This window comes from Chiloscyllium plagiosum, chromosome 4 (genome assembly GCF_004010195.1).
Source record: "Chiloscyllium plagiosum isolate BGI_BamShark_2017 chromosome 4, ASM401019v2, whole genome shotgun sequence".
NCBI classification, from domain to species: Eukaryota; Metazoa; Chordata; class Chondrichthyes; order Orectolobiformes; family Hemiscylliidae; genus Chiloscyllium; species Chiloscyllium plagiosum.
The window spans coordinates 15,753,846-15,773,672 of NC_057713.1; the positions used below are offsets into that span (position 1 = coordinate 15,753,846).

Here is a 19,827-nt window from a genome sequence, read left to right on the forward strand (position 1 = left end):
TTTGAGCTTAAGATGATGAGCTGTCTCATCCAAGCCAACAAATAGCTTTGAGGTCTTGGGATTTTTTTTTTGAAAGTTGGAACAATTGAAGCAGCATGACTGTGTGGAATAAGGCACCCATAGAACTAGGTTTTAATTTAGCTTTCAGTGGCTATTGGGGTTTTGAAATTGAGTGTGGAAATGGTTTCTGTCTCTGCTACAGCTAAAAGCTTGGGTTCCGTCTTACATGCAATTCTGACAGCAATCTATTTTACCGACTTTGCCGAGGGTATGTTTATGGGAATTTTACTATATTGGAACAGTTGCAGTGTAATACTTCAATAATCTTTTATTCTGTTAAGTTTTCCAATAGAGTTAAAGTTACACCAATTCTTCTTTCTTTTGAGCATGTTTTAAACATAGGGGAAGAATAAAATGTGCTTTGCTTAAAACAGAGTAGTTTAACCAATCAAATTAACGTGGAACACAGCACCTTATACTTCCCTTTAAATAAAACAAGAGTTGGGTCTAGACTACCTCCTTAATATATATCTCCTCGATATATTCGGAGAAGGGCTTATGCCTGAAACATCGATTCTTCTGCTCCTTGGATGCTGCCTGACATGCTGCTTTTCCAGCAACACACACTCGACTCAGATCTCCAGCATCTACAGTCCTCATTTTCTGCTATATTTGGAGGAGGTTTGGACTGGCCAATAAAAAGGGCTTTCATATAAAGGAGCAGTTGAGGACTCTAAATCTGTCCTCAATTGAGTTAAGAAAGATGAGGGGGAGGAAATTTCATTCAAACTTACAGAATACTGAAGGGCCTGGATAGAGTGAATGTGGAGATGATGTTCCCATTAATAGGAGAGACTAAGACCCAAGGGTACAGGCTCGAGTGGACGGGACAACCCTTCAGAACTGAGGTGAGGAGGAATTTCTTCAGCCTGAGGTGGTAAATCTATGGAACTCATTTCTGCAGAAGGCTGTAGACATCAAGAAATTGAGTATACTTAAGACAGAGATTGATAAGATTCTGGATTAATAAGAGGAATAAAGGTTATGGGAGAAGGAAGGAGAATGGGGTTGAGAAACATAATCAAACATGATTGTATGGAAGAGCAGAATCAATGGTTGAAAGGTCTAATTCTGCCTAATAGATCTTATGGCTTTGTGCAGGATTGAAATAGGAGACAACTCTGGATCAGTTACAACTATATTCACTGAAGCTTTGAAACCTATAAAATTCTAACAGGGTAAATGCAGAAAAGATGTTCCTGATGACCAGGGAGTGCAGAACCAAGGGACATGGTCTAAGAATACTGGTAAGCCATTTAGGACTGAGATAAGGAAACATTTCTTCAGAGTGGTAAGCCTGTGGAATTCTGTGGCAACTGCAGAGACAGGGTAAGCTGTTTCTTTGGAAACAAAGTCATATTGTATCCAAAACTTTAATTTTTTGTTTCCACAGATGCTGCCAGAACTGCACAGTTTCTCCAACACTCTTTTTATTCCAGGTCTTCAGCAACTGATTATTTCCCCTTTACTGCTAAATGGACTTTCAGAGGACAGTTAAAAGGTCAGTCACATTGCTTTGAGCCTGGCACCACATGTAGGCCAGACTAGGTAAGGATGGCACAACTCCATAGTGATATTTGAGTGAATGCCCCAGGGAATTACCTTGGGCCTCTGGATTATTAATACTCGACTGATAGTGCTACTGAACAAAAAGAATCACACATAGGCCAGATTTCTTTCCCTAAACAATATTAGTGAGCCAGATTTTCTAAAATGACGATTGTTGGTAGTTTCACCCACCATCATCTGCTGGTATCTGACATTATGCCACAGCCAGAAATGGCATTTAATACTATCTGGTGTCTCCAAGCCTTGCATTCAGTAGCCACAATATATAAAATTCACAAACATTTTGCTAATTAATTTTAATTCCTCTACAAATGAATCCCAGTGCTTTGTTAGCAATGTGCGAAATAAAAATTGAGTTTATGTCAAAAATCTTTATTCTCCACTGCTCTTTCAGTGTTCTACCCTAATTATTCAAAGGTACTGAATCACTAACTTATTATGCCATAAACCTGAGCAGTTCTTCTCCAGTATTCCAAGTAGCCATTAGAATAACGAGGTAGAGTGGATTAATCAAATATGGTAATACCAAAAGTTGAGCAGGAAAACTGATATCAACTGGTATGCATACTCTCTTTCCAGCAGAGGGGGCATTCTCCTTGGTAATACAAGTGTTGCTGTAGGCAACCAAATCTCTTGAAATGCTATTTTGTCGAATTATCTAATTCAATATCTTGTAGCAGTTCTCTTGATACATACTTGTTTTATGAACATTAACATTTGGTAACTTCAAATTATTGTTTATATATTTATAACATGTTTAAAACAAATCTGTGCAGGTTTTTCTATTTGAGGTAATAGATTCTGAAACAAAAATAAAGATCTGCATTTTAAAAAGCACTTTCATGAACTTTTTTATTCACAATTACACGGTTGCTGCAAAGCATCAATGACTGATCTAGAAGATAATTTGCAAAGCCTGTGATCACCATAGAATATAAACAGCAGAACCAGCCCTGAATTGACTGAACAAAGTGCAAGATTTACAGAGATCCCAAAATGTTCATTTTAAATAGGGAAGTTTGAAGTAAGAATACTCTGAGGGGGCATTTTAACTGAAAATGGAGCTTTGCTGGAGCAGAGCTCATAAGCTTTTCACTGAAGTGGAGCAGAAATTCAACAACAGGAGATCTCCAGTTAGCAATACTGGACAAGCAAGTCTCCTATCCCGTGCCCCCCCCCCCCAAATGAACGTTGGAGACATCTAGATAATTTGTTAGTCCTACAAACCCCACTCCTTAACCTTCAAGTTCTCTGACCAGAATTGAACCAGACTTTACCAACTTTGTCTTACTGTAACCGGAATTGAATCTCTGACTCTATAATCTTTTTTATCACCAATACAAAGTACTTACACCTTCATACAACGATCCATCTCCACCCTCAGTTCTGCTGCTGCCAAAGCCTTCATCAATGCTTTTTGCCTCCCCTCCAGGTATAACTGTTGAAATGCACTCTTGGTCTCCCATCCTCCATACCATACCCTTCTACATGTATCCTAACTTATACCCTATAATCTCTTTCCAGGCTTTTGATTATTTGTCTCAACACATTTTTGTTTAATCTTGAATAATTCTTCTGAAATAAGTTTGGATGTTATATTACAATTAATGCTCCATAAACTATAAATGTAAATATTGATTTTCTCGTAAGAATGTTCTCCAACCCCATCCTCCACCAGTGCATCCTGATTTCACTTCCCTTTCCATTCCTTTTTATTTTTCAAGTTAAAAATTAGATTCTTGAAGCCATTACTTCACACCTGTACTAATTTGCACTAATAGGATTTCAAAACACGTTAATAGATTTTGTAGCACAGAGGTATAGCAAACAGTTTCACATAACAATAGGATGCATGGTGGCTCAGCAGTTAGCACTGCTGCCACAGTGCCAGGGACCGGAGTTCAATTTCATTCTTGGGCGACTATCTGCGTGGAGTTTGCACATTTTTCCAGTATCTGCATGGGTTTCCTGCCACAATCCAAAAACATGTAGGTTATATGGATTGGCCATACTAGATTGCCTGTAGTGTCCAGGGATGTGCAGGATAGGTGGATTAGCCATGGGAAATGCAGAGTTACAGGGATAGAGTAGGGGGTGAGTTTGGATAGGATGCTCTGAGGGTTGGTGGGGACTCAATGGGCTGAATGGCCTGTTTCTACACTGCAGGGATTCTATGATTCCATGAAAGGGAAAATGCTATTTGAGAATGTTTCACATCTCTATGGGCTTTTCAGGATTTCAACAAAACAGTAACATTTGCTTTTTCTTCCACTCCAGGTGAGATGTCATATTAATGCAGCTATACCACATTTATTCATTGCACAAAAAAAATCACCGTGTCTGATGTTCATCCAGTTATACTGTCAATTAAACAAACACATGACTGCATTCAGCTTTTATGGGCAAAGAACATGCTGCAGGTATTACATGATGGGATATTTATTATTCTCTATCAATGATGCAAGTTAATAGCCCTGCTTCATCATTTGCACAAAAAGTCATTTATTGGAGAATTAAATGCCCCATAAATTGACCAGGTATCAAATTTACTTAAAATATCTTGCAGGATATCTCTGCAAGTGGTACTCAGGGTTGTGCCATCAATCACCTTCTCTCCAAAGTCACGAGGTGGGAATGTGATGATGATGATTGCTTGATGTTCAGTATCATTCGTGTCTCCTCCAATATTGAAACAATTGGAGCCTGAAGGCAGCAAACAGCTGGGTAACATTCAGATTTAGGTTGATAAGTGACAACTAACATTTGAGCCACAAATGTGCTGGGAAATGCCAACCTCCAACGAGTGAGAGTATCTGACCATCGTCCTTTGATGTTCAATTCACTGAATTGCCCTCATCATTCTCAGGGGTTAGTATTGACCAGAAACTTAACTGGGCGAGCTATAAATACTGTGGCCTCAAGAACAAGGCAGAGGCTCAGAATCCTGCCGTGAGTAACTCGCCACCTAGATGAAGGCACAAATTAGAACTGTGACGGAATACACTTTGCTTGCCTGGAGGACCTCAGTCTCAACAAGACTCAAAAAACTCATCATCTAGGGAAAAGAAGCCTGCTTGATTGGCACCTCATCTAGTATGAACATGTGATAGGAACTGGCATGGAGATCAGAGGCCAAATGGAACCAGGGAACTGGTGATGGTTGTATTTTAATTGAGGAATAATCGAGAGAACTTGACTGGGTCTATAAATACAGGGAGTAAGTAATCACTGGAGTCTTAATTAGTGGTGAGACTCTAGAAAATTGACTAGAAAAGCATATGCCTGGACTTTGTCTAACTATATTTAAACTTCCAACAAATGATTTGGATATGAACACAGGAACTACAGTTAGTAAGTTTGCAGATGACATCAAAATTAGAGGTGTAGTAGACAGTGAAAGAGGTTACCTCAGTACAGCAGGATCTTGATCAGATGGGCCAATGGGTCAAGGAGTGGTCATTGAAGTTTAATTTAGATAAATGGAAGATGCTGCATTTTGGAAAGGCAAATCAGGGTAGGACTTATACACTTAATGGTAAGGTCCTGGGAAGAGTTGCTGAACAAAGACATCTTGGAGTGCAGGTTTATAGTTCCTTGAAAGTGGAATCGCAGGTAAACAGGATAGTGAAGTCAGCGTTGGCATACTTTCCTCTATTGGTCAGGGCATTGAGTACAGGAGTTGGGAGGTCAAATTGAGGCTGTACCGGGCATTGGTTAGGCCACTTTTAGAATATCGTGCGCAATTCTGGTCTCTCTATCGGAAGGATGTTGTGAAACTTAAAAGGGTTCAGAAAGATTTACTCAGATGTTGCCAGGGTTGGAGGGTTCAAGACTGAATAGGCTGGGGCTGTTTTCCCTGAACTATCAGAGGCTGAGGGATGACTTAATAGAGATTTATAAAATAATGAGGGGCATGGTTAGGGTAAATAGACAAGATCTTTTCCCTGAGGTGGGGGATTCCAGAACGAGAGAGCAGAGGTTTAGGGTGAGAGGGGAAAGATTTAAAAGGGACCTAAGGTGCAATGTTTTCATGCAGAGTGTTGTGCGTGTATGGAATGAACGACCAGAGGAAGTGATGGAGGCTGGTACAATAACATTTAAAACGCATCTGGATGGGTTAATGCATAGGAAGGTTTGAGAGAGATGTGGGCCAAGTGCTGGCAAATGAGACTAGATTAATTTAGGATATCTGGTCGGCATGGACGAGTTGGACCCAAGGGACCATTTCCAAGCTGTACATGTTCCTATTTCACCACAGGAAATGACATCACCAACCTAAGGAATGCCCCATACTGCATTCAGGGCCTTCAAAATTACAGCACAATATACTGTAGTTGTATGTTACACTACTACATTTAATAGAACATAGAACATAGAAGAATACAGCGCAGTACAGGCCCTTCGGCCCTCGATGTTGCGCCGATTCAAGCCCACCTAACCTACATTAGCCCACTATCCTCCATATGCCTATCCAATGCCCGCTTAAATGCCCATAATGAGGGAGAGTCTCTTTCTACCATTCCAGGCAACATCCTGGTAAACCTCCTCTGCACCCGTTCCAGTGCCTTCACATCCTTCCTATAGTATGGCGACTAAAACTGCACACAATACTCCAGATGCGGCCGCACCAGAGTCTTATACAACTGCAACATGACCTCAGTACTCCGGAACTCAATTCCTCTACCAATAAAAGCCAGTACGCCACATGCCTTCTTCACCACATTATTTACCTGGGTGGCAAATTTCCAATTACCTAGTTGGCAATCTTTCCAATTACAAAGTACCTAATGTCACCTGTTTATTGCTTCCACACCAATTGATTTTGGAAACAAATCTGCAATGCAAGGATATCGTCATCACGGTGATCGATTTATAATGATTTTAATAGCTATTCCCCAACAGACCACATGATCAAGTCAATACTGGGCCCAGTTTGATTTGCTTTGCAATTTGCTTATGTATTTTTATCCTCTAATGGAAGCAGCTCAATGCAAAACATGCATTAAAAATTCAGTATTAAGGATGAAAGGGTTCACATGATTCATTCAAAAGTGCATGTTAAAAAAAGTGAGAAAGATTCTTATAATCACAAACTAAATTTACCACTTGCAGTCACTAAAATAGTAAGGTCGGTACATTTTTAACAGACAACACTTACAGTTGGTATGCAGAGTTTGCTCAGAGGGTTTCCGTCCAGCAAGTATGATCCAGTGAATGTAACAAATTCATCATAAAACTGCGGTGCTTGAGGAGTGACACTACATAGCACTTTACGCTTTTCTTCTATCTTTTTTCTAATGTGGAGGTATTCATAGTAAGGGTTTGCCTTTTCTGAATGGTAAGGTTGAATTTCTTCTAGTTTTAAAGAATCTACAATGGCTGCCAGTGACTGCTGTGTCTTTTCCTTTGCTTGCTGCAGTGTGGATTTAACTTGTGCAGGATGTGGAACTCGTGACATCTTTCGTTTGTGTGGATGATGCACTTGTCCTTCTTCCTCCTCTGTGAACTTGGACTTGGTTTTCACAGGTGTAGAGCTTTCTGTGTCTTTGTCAGATACCTGTACACAATTGATAGCAGATTGTTTGTTTTGATTGGCAAGTATGTTTGCTCTATTACGAGTAATCCTCTGAGGAATATCTTGTTCTGTTCGGTCAGCTTCCATTTGCTCTTCCGATTCCTCCTTTGCTGACTCAGTGGACTGCCTTCTTTCATTTAGTGCTACCTCTTCCATCACCACTGCTTCTTGAGCAGTAATCTTTGAAAGTTGAGAAAAGTCCATCTCCAATGAGAAATCTTGGTCTTGAGTTTTACTTTCCAAGGATACAGGCTCATTATTTACAGAATGCATGCATGTTTGTTCAGTGGAAGGCATTGCTTCAGCTGACTCTTCTGGTGGTTCGGACTGTATTTCGTCAACAGAGGTTACTAACTCCTTGTCTAATTCTGAGCCCTCTCGATTATATGTTGGTTCTTGACCAGCTGAAGTAATACTTGTTTCACTTTCTTCCATCTTTTCTTGAGATTCATTTAATATGTTGTGGAGAGGCCTTGTTTGGTCCACAAGGTTTTCGCTCACATTATTGCTGTCTGATAATGATGTGGACAATGGAGAGAAAGTCTCTTCCAAGCCCTGCATTTCATCTGATTTACAACAAAGTGACACCTCTTCTGTTGTCTTGTGACTTGTAAGGTCAGCATTTGTGTCAAGAGGAGGATATTTAGCATCCTTCCCATCAGCAATTCCTGCACATTCTGGTGTGCATGAATCCGAAGACCGATCTGTATCATGCAAAGTCTGAGCTTGTGGAAAATCTTGAGTTGCACATTTTGGCCAAAAGAGAACTGGAGGGGTAGCATCATTATCTAACATTGCCCTCATACAAGAGGAGGTGGAAGAATGTGTAGGTGAAAAATAGGATGCTGATTCTTGAACATTTGCTACTTGAGAAGGCTCACTACAAGTCATTTGTGGAGACTTTGATACCAATTCTGAAGTCAACTGGTCTGAACATCCCCACTCTTGCGAAACATGTTGCAATGGGCCAAAAATATTTTTCTCACAAGCTGCTGAAGCTGAATTGCCATCATTATTGCTGTGTAAAGGACCATCAAGCCTGTCATAAGATATTTCCAATGGTTTATTTGACTGAGTGCTGCCAATCAAACAGTTTATTTGTGGCTGCACCACAGGCATCTGCTGTGAAGTATTTTGAATTATGCTGTTGGAATTTGCATCCTGCGATAAATAATTAGTGCTGTTTGGCACAATGACAGCAGGTGGTGTGGGAACAGAAACTTGTAAACAGGAAGTACTATTAAATGTGCTCTCTTCAGTGCCACTATCTGGAAGTGGTTCTGCTTGGGGAGAAATACATACTTGGGGTTGTACTGTTGGTGAAAAACTATATTGTTTTTCACTTGAAGGTGGTAGGTTACCTTCAAGTTGCTTATGGGACAATTTATCATGGTCATTTGCCACAGCTGGTATACTGCATCTCCGAATATCACCTACTAACCGACATTCATTCTCATATCTAGCACTGTCAGCAGAGACTGACCTCAGATAAGATCCTGAAAGTTTACTGGAGTATGGCGATTTAAGTCGATCTGGTACATCAACTAAAACATCAAAATCTCGTTCATATACAGCAGGTGATTTGGCACTAGACGGAAATACAGATTGTGAAAAGGAAGACTGAGACTCCGAACCCTCAATAGTGAAATCTGAATCATAGTCTGTTAAAGGCCGTGGTGTTGCTACAGCTGAAGTCTGACATGAGTCTTCTGAACTTGCAACTGAAATCATTGATATAGACCTTGACGTTAGCCCTGCCCGATCACGTTCTTGTCTGGGAGATGCAGTTAAATTACTTTCACAACTTAATAAAGGTCTTGATGTGTCTGGCAAATTCTGTTTTGCATCAGTGGACAGTGATCTCACATTGGTGTCTTTCAGCTGCTTCTCTTTAGAATGTATCTCTGATGGATCGGAACTTTTTGACCTAGTAAGTTCTTTGCTCGCTGTTGAACTCTTCAATTTTTCTCGTTCTTTTATCTTTGTGAGCTCAATGCCAGATCGATGCCTCTGCCTCTCTTTTTCTTTCAGCTTTATTTTCTCTTTGTGTTTTTTGTGCCACTGTTCAATCTCTAAATCCTTTTGACTTAGCATCCGTTCAAAACTGGTCTGCATCAAGTCATCATTTACTAGTCTCTTTTCTTTTGGCCGCACATCCTTTACAGAACTAGAGTCTTTAGACTTCAATTTATCAATTTCGATATCTTTAAGCTTTGCTTTAACAGTGATGTTTATTGGTACTCTCTCCTTTGGTCTATCTTTTTCCTTTCTTTCCTTCTCTTTTGTATCAGGAGTTTTAAGGAAGTCGTCTTTGACTTTTTCCTTTGAGCAGAATAATTTATCATGCAATGCTTTACCAACTTCAACATTGTTACGTTTCTTCTCATCTTGCAAGTGCTTGGCATTTGTCACAAGGTCACCTTCTCTTTCCCTAGACTTTTCTTTCTTCTTCTCTTTTTCGATATCCCTGTCTTTTTCTTTCACTCTGACAGCTTTACTAACTGTGATGTCTTGAGAGTCTTTTTCAAGTAATTTTACCTTCTTCTCCACAGAATGTTTTTCCTTTTCCACTTTGTCCTTCATTCCACTAGAGTGACGCTCCCTTTCACTTTTTTCTCTTTCATGTCTTTTCTCCAATTTTTCCTTACTCTTTTCTTTCTCATCAGGTTTTTTAACTGAGAATATATTCTTCAATTTGTCATTTTCCCGGTGGATCTTTTCTGCAGTCGAATACAGGTTACTAGAACGGTCTTTTTCTTTTGTTCTCTCTCCGCTGTCTTGTAATTTATTAAGAGTTTTGTCCTGTGGTTTTTCATGAAGTTCAGCTTTCTCTTTCTCCAACCTATTTTCATGTTTTATTTTCTTATCTCTATCAGAATACTTTTTTTCCAACTTTTCCAAGTCTCTCTCTTTCGTTGGGGACTTCTTTTCACTTTTCTCTTTGTTTTCCTTCTTTTCTTTATCTGGAGTATCAGATTTGTCTTTATCTGTGCTTTTCTCTCTCTCAAATAGCTCCCAATGTTCTTTCTTCACAAAGACACTAGAGTAAATAGAGTCATCTTTGTCTGTAAGCACAATTTCCTTTCTTTCTTCAAGACTGGCAAGTTTAATATCCTTTTCTTCTCTAGAATGTTTTTCCTTTTTATTCTTTTTACACTTTTCCTTTTCTCTGTCCTCTTTGACAGATCTTTCTTCCTTAAAATACTTCTCCTTTGTTTTTTCCTCTTTAACTGGAGTTTTATCTTTCAATGACTTTTCTGATGGAGCTAAATCAGAGTTTTCTTCTTTGAATATTTCATTAGTATCATCATTTTTGAAAAAGTTCTCTTTCCAGTATTCTCTATCAAACTCAGGATATACATCTTTTTCACTCTCTTTTTGTCTATGCTTTCCCCTCTCATTTTCATGCTCTTTTTTAACTTTGTTTTTTTCTTTATCTTTATGCTTTAATTTATGCTTTTTTATAACCTTGCCATCCTTGTCAGTCTTTTTAAGCACTTCTTCCATGCTATCAAATATATCGGTCTCCTCCTCTTTGCTTCTTGATCCAGACTTCTCACCAAATTCTACATGTAGATCTTTCTTGCGATATTTAGTCTTTGCTTTGTACTTAAAAGATTTGTTGCTGGAACTCTCAGAGGTGTAGTCAGAATCTGTAAGATGATCAAATCGCACAACTTCAGATTGAAAGGAAATGTCTGATGCTCCTGTAGATGTGCCAGTTTTGGTATTTTCCTGTTTAAGTGGCTTTGCTCGTTTTTCATTTAATCCACATGCATGTTTCGGTGATTTGGAAGTTGAAAGGTGGAATTGATGACCTGAAGAGTCATCTTTCATACATAAAGACTTTCTGAATGAATCCTCCTCTCTTGTACGTTCTAAAGAGTCCAAACTAGAGCACGTGGAAAAAAGCATCAATTTAGCATTTTCCTTCTCTTCTTTTTCCTGTTTGAATTCATGGTTCTCTTTATTTTTACTTTGCTTCTTCACCTTTTTCTTCCCTTTTCCTTTTTCCTTCTGTTCAACGGTAACCAGATTTTCTTTCTTGGTCCTTACATCCGATTTACTGCTGCTATCTGGAACAACCTCGAGAGAGTTTGCTGAACAAGTTTTTTTCTCTTGATGTAGTTCGTCATCTGAGCTCTCAGAGCTAGATGAAACAAGAACTCTTGCTGATTTTTGCTTTTTAATTTTAAATGGTTTTTGCAATTCTAACTTTGGAGGTGTTAAGTAGCTGCTGTTCTCTTTTATGATGTTCTTTTTACCATCCTTTCTTCGAATCCTTTTCTGATCTAGAAGCTTTCCCATTTCTTCTTCTTCAACTTCATCATCGTCATCATCCTTGAATTCATATTCATCCATAGCAGATGATGTAATTGATTTGCAGGGTGTCAACTGCTGATTAGCATCAGTTTTTAATTCTTTTTCTGGTTCAGAATCATCCATAATATCATCAACACTAGATGGATTCACAGAAGGCAACTCTTCAGATTCTAGAAAAATATACAAATAAAATGGAATTGACATTTGGAAATGATGCATTTTCAAGTCCTATTGCAAAACCTTTCTAATGCTGTTCATGCATAGCAGCACATGAAACTATGTATGATCACAGCATGCTCCAGACGGACAGTTTTACTCATATCTATTTTTATGGCGAAGCTATGAAAAAGAGTTCATTGAGTAGTGTTCTGCATTTAAATGCAATGCACAAACAAACTGCTCACAGAGTTGAGGGAACAAAGTTCACTTTTTGGAATGACCTCGATCGAGAACATGGTAAACTATCAAAGACTGTAAAAGAGAGACCGTGGGGGAGCTAGGAAGATGGCAGATGCCATGTAATATAGAGAAATATTAAATATTAAGGAAAAGAAATACAACTTAAACAGCAACATTTTAAATGAAGTAGAGAAGCATCTATTAAAAGTTTACAGTGCTAGTAAGGAGCTAACAGAAATCCATATAATTACAAAATTTGACAACTCCAATTATGTCTTAAGTATAAGCTGAAAATATTTGAAAAGTAATTACACTGAAAATACAGTGGGACATTAATTGCAGATACAATTAATATTCCTGGACTGTCAATGGAGTAATAAAAATGAAAAGAATGAGCTAAAATTCCAATAAGAGGCAGTGCGATAGGGAAGAAATAGAGGTAATAGAAAGGAGCATCGTTACAAAATTATTGACTTTCAATCAGAGTTCACACTTCTACAAATTATAACTTGTCTCAAGTCTGGGACAACTGAAATAATATTGATATAAAGTAGTTAAGCGGGCAGGAGAGCAAACATTTGTTAGACCTGACATGCTGATTTTGGCGAGCTATGAATAAAAGAGAGATCTCTACATTATGTTTCTTCAGAAATATTTTCTGTTAACTACATGATGCACTTAGGATTTACACGATTTTACTCTCAATAGATTTGAAAGCATTCTTTTATGAAATATAACATATTTAATTGGATATAACTATTTTGAAAGACTATATTTATACGATGTTTCCATAATACCAAAACTGTTCAGCGTGGCTAGGATATTTATTTCTTGTCACCTGTACAACTGTCATCATCATCATCATCAGAAAGAGGAAGCTCTCCTTTCAGAAGCTGCTCCATTTCATCTGAATCAGCCACATCCACAGGACGTTCTCCACGGTGATTCATCTGATATGCATCCCCACCATTGCGCAAAAGCAGTTTCACAATCTAGTGAGAAAGATGAAAAATTGTGAATTGCTATCCAATCAAACAAGAAAGTTAACAAGTTTAACAAAGTTAGTTTTAAATTTGTGCAAACTATTAAGAATGGAAATGTTTTGGGTCAAATGTTTGCAATGAAAATGGACCATAACTTAATGACTCTTGAAAACCAGAAAGGTGAATCATAATCTCAGTACTTTTCTATATAGTTTTGGCAAAAAAGATCACAAGTGTTTGGCACATTACGTTTGTTAACAGGAAGTAAAAAATGCAGAAAATTCAATGTGGGATTTATTTAATACTTTTATAATGCAAGTACCTAGAAAGAGGGGTTTCAGGAAAAAAAGAACGAAGTTAAGCAGATTTTGTAATGTGGAAAGTAAACAGGATTACAAAAAGCAGCATCAGTAGGATACATAATAAGTTTACCCATAGACAGTTAATGCAAGTACTAGTCAAAATAATTTACTCTATTACATCAAATGTGTTGGAACATAATGCAATAGTTTTACACTTGGGCTGAAGTTGGATGGCAATAGATTTAAAACAACATTCAATTGTCCCAATTGCTTACATTCAATTCCTGGCTTAGTGATTAATTATTAAAAGTAAGGTCGTTGAAGAGAGGCTAAAAATCAAAAGCTAAGAATTTCCCGGTTCAATTTAAACTTAAGGAACAATTCTAAAAAGATATTTCTCAACAGGATTCATGTTAACATCACTAAATAATAAAGAATCAACAGTCTGTTCATAGATGGCAAACAGCCAATACAGATTTTATAAGCCACGTAATGATAGGATTGCCTGAAAGAATCATCACCGGACACAAATCATCAATTCTTTTGCATATAAACTTATCTAATTTAAAAATTTTCTGTATTTTCTAACTTCAAGTCCAGTATTAGCTTTCTATGACATAATAAATAGCTCATAAATCATATGCATACATCTCTATGTCCATTGCTTGCAGCATCATGCAGTGGAGTATCATTATCAAGACCCTGGGTGTTCACATCTGCGCCTGCCATTATTAGCTGTTTGGCAACTTCATAGTAACCCAAGTTGCAAGCTTCATGAAGTGGAGTCCAGCCTGGAGAACAAGCAAAAGTGAACATTTGTGCTTTCCTTTTATCTACCTTAATTCATTTTTGTGAAAAAAAAGGAAGTTTCTCATTTCAACTATTGAATTCCAGAATCTAATGCGATATATGAAATGATTTAATAATAGGGCAAAAATTATATAGAACATAGAATATTACAGCGTAGTACAAGCCCTTTAGCACTCAATGTTGCGCCAACTTGTGAAACCAATCTGAAGTCCATCTATCCCACACTATTCCATTCTTGTCCATATGCCTATCCAATGACCATTTGAATGCCCTTAAAGTTGCTGAGTCTACTACTGTTGCAGGCGGTGCTTTCCACATCCCTACTGCTCTGAGTAAAGAAACTACCTCTGACATCTGTCCTATAACTATCACCCCCCCCCAATTTAAAGCCATGTTCTCTCGTGCTAGCCATTGCCAGAGGAAAAACGCTCTCACTGTCCACCTCTGATTACCTTAGATGTCTCAAGTCATCTCTCAACCTTGTTCTCTCCAACGAAAATAGCCTCAAGTCCCTCAGCCTTTCCTCGTAAGATCTTCCTTCCATACCAGGCAACATCCTAGTAAATCTCCTCTGAACCCTTTCCAAAGCTTTCACATCCTTCCTATAATGAGGTGACCATTACAAAGATGATGTATTAATTCATCTCTACAAAGAATGTTTTAGTGAAGACAAAAATCCTAATATTTACAAATGCACCAGCGTTACGGTCACTCTAAGTGGACCTATCTACTCGAGTTCAATTTCTTTCAGTTTTATAAATCCTTTGAAATCTTCCTTTCCAAATATTATGTATGATCAGCCTAGATACCTAACTGTGGTGAAGCATTCCATATATAAATAGTCTTTGTGAAACAAATTCTTCTCAGCACCCCTTCATTTTTATTATGATAATGCATATTGAGCCCCTGGTCCTAACTCACCAACCACATGAATATCTTTAAGTTGTTTCATTATCTAAACTATATCAGCAGATTCTGTTGAGTGAGAAGCAAGGCAAAAGGATTGGGAGGGACAGAGTTTCAAAAGTTTTAAAGCTTTTAACATCACAAAATGAACTGTGACTATCTTCCCAATTTATGTGCAAAGGAACAGATTAAGATATTATGTAATGCTTAATTGATCCTAGTATGATGGGAGAACAGAAGCATAAAGCAAACATGGTCAGTAATCAATTGCTTAGAATCTCTGGGACTTGTGGTTAGGCTTCAACTCATCTGGAATCAAAAGTCCCTATGAAGGAAGTCGTCACTGACTTGGCTAAGTATTTTCTAAATTTTTCCACTCTAATTTATATTAATACAAAACTATTTAGGTAAAGACTCCTCAGGGTTTACCACTAAAGGTTTGACTAACGTGAAAGAGTCATGGAATGGTTCCAATAGAATCATTCACTGAACAAACCTCTTTGGACATTTGTATTCTCAACTTACAAGTTGGATGGCATCCACTCCACACTGAGTCTTTGAATAAACGTTAGGAAAATATCTGTGGGAGAATTAAATTCTCCAATCGCCTGTAGAGGGTGCACTGACAATATCCAGAAAAGAAATTAGAACCAAGTCAAAGTTTCACATTTTCTTCAGAAAAATAATCTAAGCTTGTCTTAGCAATCAATCAGTTTGTACTGGAGAAGTCTTGTTAATTGTGTATCACGTACAGCTAGCTTCGAAGAGCACTTGCTATTAGCCATGCTATCTAGATACAAAGAAGTTGTATTGGTGATGGAGAAGTCGTGAGCAAGCCATCTGCTGTTATGCCCCCAAAAGGCACTGTCTTCAGCAGCCAGTGCAGATGAAATTGCACTAATGCTGACTTAAAAAGAGGTCACCTCTATTTAGAGGGAACTAAAAGAATTCCAGTTGGGCAAATCATACAAAGGGTCCTAACCAGTGCATTCTAATTGCTGCCTGTATTTACAAATCATCTTCCTCTAGAATGAAGTACCATCCCTTAGTGTTAAAGGATGAAATGACATAGCATTCAAATAAATTAGACCAAGTATTATTACTGCCAGAATTAAAAGTATGAATGAAGATGTAATCTTCATTCATACTTTTAATTCTGGCAGTAATCTGATGCAATAATTTTGATGTAATCTTCATTCACCTCTAGTTGATTCAAAAAGAGCAATCCTCATGGAAAACAATGAGGCGTGCCACTCTTAAAATTGTATGCCAATGCAAAGCCTATCTTTGGATTCAAGCATTTTACCAAAATTGCTCGACCATTCAATCACCAATAGTGATGATTTGAAGGTGCTGGTGTTGGACTAGGGTGTACAAAGTTAATTGTACAACACCAGATTATAGTCCAACAGGTTTATTTGGAAGCACTAGCTTTTGGAGCATTGCTCCTTCATCAGGTTGTGGAGTATAAGATTGGAAGACAAAGAATTTATAGCGAATTTTTACAGTGTACATGTAACATGATTATTCAAAAAGATGAGACTTAAAACAAACATGGCCTTTTTCAATATATCATTTCAGTTGCATCACACTGCAAAATTTGCTATAAATTTTGTGCTTTACAATCTTATAATCCACAACCACCTGATGAAGCAGCACTCTGAAAGCTAGTGCTTCCAAATAAACCTGTTGGACTATAACTGGTGTTGTGAGATTTTTAACCAACAATGACTGCATCCTAGTACATTTATTAATGTGCTTTGAATTTGAGCACATGAACATAAGGGCAAAAATAAACTTCTGAATAAAAATGAGTGGAAGGTACTGTGAGGAAAAGTACAGCACTTCATCTGAATTGACTGGAACAACTGGACATTGAAAAATTGCCAGCAAGCAATGAACAGCTGCAACAGCCCAGTTATAACAGTGAAGGGAAGGGCACATCAATGACACTTGGGACAAAAAAAAATGTCTTCAGAGGAATGTGGGGCCCTTGGAGATTATTTCCCCTATCAACCATTCAAATGTACTCCTTTTGAAAGATGCAGGAATGAAGAATTTAGTCTTAAACATTTAGCATTTGTAGTTCAATTTCAGATCAGGTTATGTATGTGTGGAAAATACTGGAGATCTTTGTCTTGCATATATTATAACATCTCCATCATGTCAGCAACATTCTATTATAACAGATAATGTTTGATTAAGACCTCTTGCCCCAAAACTGTTCTGCAAATTTTCCCATTTCCTTGCAGATTCATCTCCTAAAATATGCTGATTGCTCCCCATTATGTTTTACCAATAGCCATTATTCACATAATGCTGTGTCATGCAAGCAGTAAAATCAAGTTTGACTCGATTCTCACCCATGTGCACTTTCCAGCATGAATTTTACATTATGATCAATGAGAACAATGGTTTTGTTTTTCTGCTCTCTAACAAGTTGCACAAGATCAAATGTCACTTAAACTGAGATCAGCTAGCTCAACTAAGACCAGAGACTCATTTGCTACAGAGATAAATTCACTGCGATTTCAGGGGAAAGGAATTCGTTAAGACATCAAGTAATAGGGACAAGGATTCACTAAAAAAAAATGTCAAAAGAAATCCCCACTTCTCCCAGTGCAAGTAACTTTAGAAAGTCAGATACCATTAACATACCAGCAAAGTCTTTGACATTAACATCAGCACCCTGACTGATGAGCTCCTTAACTTGCTTGGTCTCGCCACGAATGGCTGCCATGTGTAATGGAGTTTCTCCTCGCTCATTACGTTTATTGACTTTGTCTTTTTGTCTGGATGATGAGCTTGGAGTCTTTTTTTGCCCTGGTGTTGCTTGAGATGGATGGTTTGGAGTAGAATCTAGTAAGGAGATAAATGAAAATATCTGTTCAGTAACTGTGATAAACTGTGGTAATATGCCAAACTGTCCAAGTCTACAGTTATTCCAAAGACCATGATTTCATGAATGATGAGCAAAATGTGTGTACTCTGTGCAGTCATTTTCTTAAAAGGTACAACTTTCTTGCTCCCTCGTTCCAGGAAATTCTTTTCTCTTTACACCTGCAGTACCACTGGTCAAGAGGATGATGAACTAACTCCACCAATACTGGTCTAAAACTGACTTCAGGGAGATTAAGTATTCACTGGAATGACAAATTATATTTTACTAGTGACAGTTATTACACCGACTACATTCTACCTCATCACTTTATTGAAAGAAAACGGTCTAAACAAAAACAAAGACTGGACAGAAACAACTGCGTAAAAACTTTCTGCATTTTACATTGGCCTTGTCAGAATCAAGAGACTTAACATGGTGGTCTTTACGATTTTCCTCACTCAGAGCAAAAGTTAACATGATGAGGGAAAAGGTGCTTGGAATGATCAAAGCCTTGCTCTTGGGGGTTGATGGGGTATTAACAGTGCAAGGCTCATTCCCCAAGAAAACAGAGTGAAGGCAATTTCAGGTTAACGGGTGGATGTGGGGTCGGATGAAAGGCCCTCCTTGGTGACCTGCAGCTTAATCGAGCTACGAGAAAAAAATAATATAGGAGGGAAGAATCTCTCCAGACCTTAACCACGCAATGCCTGAAAAAATCCCGATGCTCCTTCTATGCTAATATGTCACCTTTAATCTACTGATTCCAATCCATGCCCAAGGTTACTTATTGCCTGTGCCAACCTATACTCCTCCAACCATGCTTCTACATATGGTCCTTTATATCTGTTTTTTTTTAATTTTGTGCAATGCATGCCAACCCATATGTCCAGCCACCTCTTTTACGCTCCGAGGTCTCATGTCATTTGGTATGCTTTCCTTTATTGGTCAGGGAATTGAGTACAGGAGTTGGGAGGTCATGTTGCAGCTGTACCGGACATTGGTTAGGCCACTGTTGGAATAGTGTGTGCAATTCTGGTCTCCTTCCTATCGGAAAGCAGTTGAGAAACTTGAAAGGGTTCAGAAAAGATCTACAAGGATGTTGCCAGGGTTGGAGGATTTGAGCTATGGGCTGTTTGCCCTGGAGCGTCGGAGGCTGAGGGGTGACCTTATCGAGGTTTACAAAATTATGAGGGGCATCGATGGGGTAAATAGGCAAAGTCTTTTCCCTGGGGTCGGCGAGTCCAGAACTAGAGGGCATAGGTTTAGGGTGAGAGGAGAAAGATATAAAAGAGACCTGAGGGGCAACATTTTCACACAGAGGGTGGTACGTGTATGGAATGAACTGCTAGAGGAAGTGGTGGAGGCTGGTACAATTGCAACATTTAAGAGGCATTTGGATGGGTATATGAATAGGTAGGGTTGGGAGGGATATGGGCCGGGTGCTGGCAAGTGGGACTAGATTGGGTTGGGATATCTGGTCGGCATGGACAGTTTGGACTGAAGAGTCTGTTTCCATGCTGTACATCTCTATGAGTCTATGTCAATTCAACCTGTACCCTTTATAGGCAGACCAAATGACCCATGTTGATATTCGAAAACCAAGTTTAACATATATTATAAAATTTTGAATAAACATTCATTAACACCTGTTTCCTACATTTACATTCCTTCGAACACCAATCCCTTATAAATTCATTCAAATGCTTAACCCTTCATAAGAAAACCTATTTGTAGGTGTAGGCTCACAAAGAATTCATAGCTACTTAAAACTACCAAACTAATACATAACCCACCATGACGATAATGGTTGTGAAATCAATAATCGTAGCATAAATTCTATGATAATCCTCAGATTTAGATCTGACTTAACGAATAGTGAAAGAGCGCACAAACTGTAGAACTCAAAAAACCCCAAAGGTTAGAGATTTAATTGCTTTAACAGCTCTATAATTCAGTTCACCTTTTATACACGTTTACATTTTAAAAATCCTAAACAGCACTTTACCGCTGCCAATGGTG

The 19,827-nt window shown here is 38.3% G+C and overlaps 1 protein-coding gene across 1 annotated transcript in view; it reads right to left on the reverse strand.

Moving 5' to 3' along the window:
- Positions 1 to 19,827, reverse strand: part of ankrd12 (ankyrin repeat domain 12) — a 45,378-nt gene that overhangs the window by 11,000 nt on the left and 14,551 nt on the right. Inside the window, exons 3-6 of the mRNA XM_043687768.1 lie at positions 17,586 to 17,786; positions 13,860 to 14,002; positions 12,765 to 12,918; positions 6,788 to 11,697 (exon numbers count right to left, since the gene is read on the reverse strand). Of these exons, the coding sequence (XP_043543703.1) occupies positions 6,788 to 11,697; positions 12,765 to 12,918; positions 13,860 to 14,002; positions 17,586 to 17,786 (5,408 nt within the window). The remainder of the gene's footprint in view (positions 1 to 6,787; positions 11,698 to 12,764; positions 12,919 to 13,859; positions 14,003 to 17,585; positions 17,787 to 19,827) is intronic.